Below are 7,946 nucleotides of genomic sequence, written 5' to 3' on the forward strand. Positions count from 1 at the left end.
ACAGGCTCCGGACGCGCAGGCTCAGCGGCCATGGCTCACGGGCCCAGCCGCTCCGCGGCACGTGGGATCTTCCCGGACCCGGGCACGAACCCGCGTCCCCTGCATCGGCAGGCGTATTCTCAACCACTGCGCCACCAGGGAAGCCCTGAAGGTTTAATTTTAAAATCAAATATATACATTTATCTAGATAGTAACTTTAAGTACATTAAAAGATCTTTTTATTAAAAAGTATGATGGGATGAATACCTTCCAGGAAAAATACTGTATTTAATCACTTTTAATTTATAATGGAAAATTACAGTTTTGTCACACTTAAAACATGACAGGTATATTTTAAGCAAAGGTTTTGGGGCCTTTCGTTTGTACACTTTCTAGAACCTCAACCAGATAAGCTTCCCTTTTCACTAATAATTATTATGCACGTGCTCTGTGCAAGGACTTTGCTTGGCATGTCAGAGAAGTGGAGGTTATTCCTTGCTTTGCTTTGGAGGAGTGAGGGGAGCAGGTGAAGGGCTGCAGGTGAGGCCCAGTGAAGAGAGCAGGTGGCTCCAGCTGCTACCTCGTACCGTTTGCCGACAGAATGGCCCACATGACAGATGCTCTCAGTGTCTCCCGTCTGGAGAGAGCCCTGGGTGAAGCCCATCAGGGTGGGAAGCCGTGTGACCTGCCATGAGGGGCGCTAGGCTGGGGTGTGAGAGGAGGTGCGGCCCGGCCCCCGCCCTGACGTTTAATGATACGGGACCTGGAGAGTAAGTCTCTCTCTTCTCTGGGCCTCGTTCCTCTCTTTTGTGAAGAGATTGGGTTGGACAAGATCATCTCTATCCGAGATCTGTAGAATTTACATCCAGAAGGCATTTGCACCTTACTCATTTACCCGATTTTGATTTTTCACGGTTTTAGGGGAATATTTATTTTAATACCACAGGGTAAGTGAAACAAATGAATAAATGCCCCCTCTGTAAAAGTATATTTCTTCCTGACTGTTCTCTTTATTTGCTCACATATGACTCTGCTTTTTAAAGTTTACGTCCCTAATGATAAGTAGAGGGAATTTAATTGTAGATTGGGCCATGTCACAACCTTCCAGGTCGGCTCATGCTGTCAAGAAAGATCGCAAATGCACACACGTAGCTTGGGTTTCAGTTTTGTTTGTAAGATAGTAACTGTTCAAAAAGAGTCTGCTATCAGTCTATCTGTATTGATGAGCCCTGTGATTGGTATAAAGAAATGTGAGATGCAATCCTTGTGTTGAAGGTGCAGGCAGGTGTCTTTGTCTCTCACGTGAAACAAATCCAGAGATGGTAATATAACAGCTAACATGTCCATAGCCCTTATTATGTACCAGGTACAATTTTAGCTGTTTTACATATCTTATTCATCCTAACCTCACAGTGATCCTATAAAGTAGGTGCTATTATTGTTCATTTTACAAATGGGTAAACTGAGGCACAGGGTGGTTACGTGGCTTGCCAAGTGATCGGCCGGCTAGTAAGCTGCAAAATCAGTATTTCAACTGAGGCCACCTAGCTCCAGACCTGTCCTCTTAACCGTATGCCGTGTGCCTCCCAAGCTGGTGCGGAAGCTCCAGCTCCTCAGGAATCCAGTCCCTCTTTCTGCTTTGCCATCTTCGTCCTCATTCCAGACAGGGTGGGTGGAGAGAAGAGGAAAGACACATCCTTCTCTTCATGGAAAGTTCCTACAAATCACACTCCTAGAGACAGCACTTCTGCTCACACTTCGTTGTCCAGACTTAGTCCCATGACCACACCTGACTGTAGGAGAGGCTGGGAAGGTATCCCAGTTAAAAGTAGGGGTCTTTTTACTAAACTAGTAGGAAAAATAGATTTGGGGAATCGGGCTCTAACAGTTTCCAAAACAGTTTCTTCATCTGGTATTCATTCATTAATTCACACTTTGAAGATTAAGTGCCAGGAACTACAGAGTCTGTGGAAATGAGGACAAATAAGACAAGGAGCTGAGTAAAGCACACAGTCCAGTGGTGGAAAGGTGTCCCGGAGCCACGTGCAGGGTTCCTCTCTGCGTCTGGGAGGAGAGGAAGGCTTTATGGCCCGGGGGAGGAAGGAAAGGCCCGAGGGAGGAAGGCTTCGGCCGTAATCCTTGAAGGACAGTGTAAAGAGGACTGGAAAGATGTCTCATGGTCTTATCCAGAGCTGCCCACCATTAGGATGTCCTTTAGGTTGCTGCTTTTAAAGATACGGAATCCAATCGTATCTTCCTTGGAAAAATCCTTTCTTTCCTGTCAGACTAAGTATGTCTCCCTAAAGGATGACTTGCCTGCATAGCCTCATGGCCTCCATCAAGCACTTATTACAGTTGTACTTTAAATGTAACTCTTATTATTTAATGTCTGTAACCCTGCTAGCCTATAAATTCCATGGTAGCAGGAGCAGTGACTTTCTGTTTGATTTTCTTCTTTTTTCGCTTTCCTTTGTTTCCTTGGCACCTCACATAGATCCTGGCACACAGTAGGCTCTGTAAATATTTGTTACATAAATTATTTCCGAAATATTACCAAGACAATAGGCGCATTCTAAAACCAACCTTTTTCTCCCTACAGTGACAACAGGGAGAAAAGGAATGACCATTGTACTTTCGTTTATATTCTTTGCCAAACCATTCACGTTCCAGTAAGTACTTTTTAATTTGACGAGTTTCTCTACCTTTAGATACTTTTGTCTCACGTTTACTCTTAACCAGCCTTATTTTCTTTGTAAAGAATCCTTTTCATCTTGACCCAGATTTACTCAGGAATGTATGTAATTATGTTGAAGAAATCATTTTGTATACTTAAATTGCCTAACCAGTCCCAATGCACATGTGACCCTGTTTCCAGTATAAATGAATGTGAGTGATGTGGTGAGATTAAGGGACTCCCCTGGTGCAAATATATAAATTTTATATATGTACATATATGGTTTTTAAAATTGTTAAGTTTATTTGCTGTCTTTTCCCACAAAGGATTTGAGTTAGAGTTGTACCCTAATGGTTTTCTTTGTGCTTTTCGGTGAAAGCATTGACTGTGTTCTTTACTGTCTAGTATGTATTTGAAATTAGCATCATTTAAACTTATATTGGTTGGTAATTGAGAAGATTCAGACTTAGAAATTATCAAGATACAGTCATCCCTTGGAATCCATGGGGTACCGGTTCCAGGACCCGTACATATACCAAAATCCAAGGATGCTCAAGTCCCTTTCAGTCAGCTCTTTATGTCTGCGGGTTCCACATCTGCACACACACAGAGGGCTAACTGTATATTTATTGAAAAAAATCCACGTATAACTGGACCTGTGCAGTTCAAACCTGCATTGTTCAAGGGTCAGCTGTATGAGCTTAAAGGTAACCGCAAAATAAATTTTCAGCAATGTATGTATAGTCGGTCTTCTGTATCCATGGGTTCTGCATCTGCAGATTGAATCAACCAACTGCAGAGCAAAAATATTCAGAAAAAAAATTCCAAGAAGTTCCATAAAGTAAAATTTGAATTTGCCATGCACTGGCACCTATTTACATAACATCTACATTGTGTTAGGTGCTATAATAATTTAGAGATGATTTAAAGTATACACGAAGTTGTGCATAGGTTATATGCAAATACTATGCCATAAATAAAGGACTTTAGCATCCACTGATTTTAGTATCCTCTGGGTAGAGGGGGTTGGGTTCTGGAACCAGTCCCCAGCTGATACTAGGGACAACTGTATTTATAGAAAACTCTGTTTTCTATAAATTAGTTTCTCTTTCTGCAGAGGCTGGGTATTCATTGTAGTAATCAATGCCAATTCTCCTACTTTCTCAGGATGTGTCCCTTTTTATCTCTCTATATTCTACCCCAACTAGTTGGACTGCTGAATTGAATTCCTAAGAAGGCCATTGGCAGGTTTACATACCCAGTGCTTTAAACATACTCTTGAGACTTTGGGTAGGAGTTGGACTTCAAATTTGCTATTATCCTCAAAAAAATGAACTACATTTTAGTATTTTGTAAAATGCTTTTCCTACATATATACTTAACATTAAAAATACAGAATTCTATCTAGTGTGATCTAAATATTATTTGTAAAATAAAATAAATACTGTTTTATTTTAGTGCTCTTATTATAGGTATCCGGTAGCAAAATTTTATTTCATTGAGGAATTTTTGTGACATCATCAAGTTCTGTGGTTAATGACAAATTGTTACTCTGACATTAATCTTTTTTCCTTATTTTTTTCTCTTAGGTATGTGTGGTCTGGTTTGTTAGTTATCCTTGGTATATTTCTCAATGTTTACAGCAAAAATATGGACAAAATAAGACTCCCATCGCTGTATGATGTGATAAACAAAACAGTGGAAGTGAGGAGGTCAGGGACGTTGGCACAGACTGTCTAGACAGCGATTCGCTTTATAACGTAGAATTAATTCATCAATCAGTTAACTTTCCAAAGGGACTTTTATAAAAACCAGAGGTTCTGAAGGCATGCTGTCATTTGTGGATGGATTACATGTGAAGTCGCCATTTCTTCAGAACCCTTGTTGGACTGTTTTAACTTCCAAAGCAATCAAAAGAGCCACACCTGGCACACCTTAGACTAAAACGTCAAGATGAAGGACCGTGACGCTTACAGTCTGTTGAGAATTTCACTGGAAATGGACCATGTTGCAAGAAATACTGGATATCATTATGACATATCAAAGAAATTGATATGTAAACGCAGATTGTTTTCTTTTTTCCGTTCCATTTTGGTGGTGTTATTTAAATTGATTCTCTGTTGTAAGAGTGAACTGATGATTTAAAGTCTAGAGAGAATAACTTCATTATAAATAAAAATTATTCTATGATTTTTTTTAAAAGAATGTGATGGAATTGGGGTAGTGAAGGTTGGGTTTTGTTACGAAGATGGGAAGTACAGTGTACATAAACTTTAAAACTTAGGCTTTTCTCTGATCATTTAAAAGTATTCTTTAGAGAAAATGTGCTTTACGTTTTCTGTGGAATATAGGCAATAGAGTAAAAAGAGTCATCATCCTGTATCCTGTAAGTGTGTATCACAAGCTAGATTTCCTATTATCCATCAAAGGTGCTAAAAGAGTTCATGATTTGGATTTTTAAATTGAAGGGAGGGACTTCCCTGGTGGTCCAGCGGTTAAGACTTCACCTTCCAATGCAGGGTGTGCAGGTTCAATCCCTGGTCAGGGAGCTAAGATCCCACAGGCCTCGTGGCCAGAAAACCAAAACATAAAACAGAAGCAATAGAGTAACAAAGTCAATAAAGACTTTAAACATGGTCCACATCAAAACAATCTTAAAAAGTGAGATAAAAATAAATTGAAGGGAAAATAATTGATGTCTTAAATTACTATAAAATTATAAAATTATCATAGTGTTTCTTAAAAATGAAATTTAATTTGACAGCTTGAAGATGAAATTGGATAAATTAAAAAACACATGTAGATTTAGCAAATTCACACAATACATTGCTTGCACAGTTTTAGTCTAAATTCAGAAGGATTTTGGCCCTGATTTTTTGGCAGTGAGTTTTGGAATTGCTTCCACTGTATTAAAAAAAATCCTATTAATCTTCATTTTCAGTGTAAATGTTGGTTAAAACAGCTTAATAGCCATGCTCTGAGTAATATCACTTATATTTTGTGAGCATAGTATACTTGGAATATTTAATCTCATTCTTAAAATTCCACTGTATTCTGATGGTGACCTTAACCTGTTTTGTGCATATGTGGGTGCAACAGAGCCCATGATAATTTAAGGATCTAGCCCAAGAAGTTCTGCCTGATCTTCATGTGTCCTGTGTTAAATTAAATACTGTGGGTCTTTTTTTCCCCAAATGATAATCATTTTTTAAGTTTTCATCTTTTAAAGTGAAAGGAATGTAAATTTGCACTTATCATACTACTGCCTTAAACTCTAAGACAGGAAGGATTTGTGCTTTTTAAAAAAAGTTAATTTTCCTGAATCCTTGATAAAATATTATAATTTTAACTTATCAAGTCATCCTTTTATCCCCATACTTTTCTAATTTTTTTACCTCTGACCGCCTGTTACCAGCTCCTCATCTCACCTACCCCATCCCCAATTTTAAACAATTGAGCACTGTTTAAAAATCAGTTTGTCAGGCTAACCCTTTATACTCCATTTCCTTTTTTGACCTGCCATCAGAAGGAGGTAAACTTCATCTCACTTATTTGTATCCATGGAATAGTAGTAGTCCAAAATACAGAATAATTTCTGTAGTGAAGGAAATCAACATTGGGATGTGTACTTTGTGCCAGATTTAAAATATGACCTTTCATGAATATGTCATCCCAGCAACCAAAAAAAGTAATAATAAGGGAATATAAAATATTAATTGCAGGAGTTCCCTGGTGGTCCAGTGGTTAGGACTCTGCACTTTCACTGCCAAGGGCCCGGGTTCAATCCCTGGTTGGGGAACTAAGATCCCACAAGCTGTGCAGTGTGGCCAAAAAAAAAAAAAAAAAAAAAGAATAAAATATTAATTGCAATAGCCAGTACTTAAGTGCTTGTTAGGTACCAGGCACTATTATACGTGCTTTACATGCAATATCTTACTTAATCCTCACAGCACCTGTCTAAGGGTAAGTATTAATATTAACTTCATTCTGCAGATGAGGAAGCTGTGGCATTGTGACATTCGTAACCTTACATAGCTAGAAAAAGCCGGAGCTGTCAAGCGGTCTGGTTCCAGATTCATGCCGTTAACCACTGTGCTGCCTCTCTGAGTAGATGTGATTATTCATGTTTACATTTTTGCAAATACAGAGGTTGAGGACCAGGGTGGGTGCTTACTAGCTCACATAACACTACGGCACAGGAGTACGTTTCAAACCCAGTCACACCGCAAGGCATGTACCTCACTATGAACATTTAAGTAACCCAAAGTAACATCGTGAGTGACAAAGTGTCTTTAGTAAAGAATTTGTGAGACATACTTGAGTGAATAGGTGAGGATCGTTTGATGGACACATTAGTGGAATGCACATAGATGTCTTTGTTTCAAGCTGTTTGTAGATATAAGTTGTTTCTTCATCTGTGTTCACATCAGGTGCCTGTCATACCTACAGTAGGCACTCAGTAAATATCTGTGTCATACAGAACTAGTCATCAAAGAATACCATTAGACGAAAAAAGATACATTCTGAATTCTGCCATATAATGACCCCTTCTTGGCATACAAGATAACAATAACAAAATAACAGTGCGACAAAATAACAATAGCAGAAGAATGTAGCCAACTCTTTGTGGATCACTGTGTTAAGATTTGACCTAGAGGTAAGCCAGCCTAGCCAGAATCCTTGCAAGGCATGTTGTATAGTAAAGAATTTGGCCAACCTTTGACCTTGATTTCTGGGAAGGAGCTTCTAGTCCTTGGAATTTCCCAAGTGATAGGAATTGTTAGTCTTGGTGGGTCCAGGGTCGAGGCTGGCCTTGCTGGAAAGTCTCAGCATGTGACTATAGGATTAGGGTTTTGAGCCTCAGGATATTGGCCCAACCTTTGGGGAAGGTAAGGGGTTTGGAGATGATTGAGTTCAATCGCGTGATCAGTGATTCAATCAATCATGGCTACGTAGTGAGACCCAATAAAACCTCCAGAGACCAAGGTTTGGGATTACTTCCCTGATTGTAGGTACCCGCGGATGTGCCAGGAGAGGGATGCTCTTGAGGACACGGAAGCTTAGACCTTGCCCCACAGGTCTCTTCATTTGTCTGTTCCTGATTTGTATCCTTTATGATAAAACTGTAGTGGAATGTATAGCGCTTTCCTAAGTTCTATGAGTTGTTCTAGCGAAGTATGGAACCTGAGGGGAAAGTGGTAACGCCCCCAAACTTGTAACCAGTTGGTGGCCTGGGAGCCTCGGAGCTTGCAGCTGGTTCTGAAGTGAGAGCAGTCTTGCGGGGACTGTGCCC

The 7,946-nt window shown here is 39.7% G+C and overlaps 1 protein-coding gene across 6 annotated transcripts in view; it reads left to right on the forward strand.

Moving 5' to 3' along the window:
* SLC35B3 (solute carrier family 35 member B3) overlaps positions 1-4,826 on the forward strand; it is a 23,008-nt gene extending 18,182 nt beyond the window's left edge. For all 6 annotated transcript variants that reach the window (XM_007102161.3, XM_007102160.3, XM_007102158.3 and 3 more), the window contains 2 exons: positions 2,579-2,648; positions 4,243-4,826. In XM_007102161.3, coding sequence (XP_007102223.1) covers positions 2,579-2,648; positions 4,243-4,393 — 221 coding nt within the window. In that variant the 3' untranslated portion in view covers positions 4,394-4,826. The remainder of the gene's footprint in view (positions 1-2,578; positions 2,649-4,242) is intronic.
* The last annotated feature ends 3,120 nt before the right edge of the window (positions 4,827-7,946 follow it).

This window comes from Physeter macrocephalus, chromosome 18 (genome assembly GCF_002837175.3).
Source record: "Physeter macrocephalus isolate SW-GA chromosome 18, ASM283717v5, whole genome shotgun sequence".
Taxonomy (NCBI): Eukaryota; Metazoa; Chordata; class Mammalia; order Artiodactyla; family Physeteridae; genus Physeter; species Physeter macrocephalus.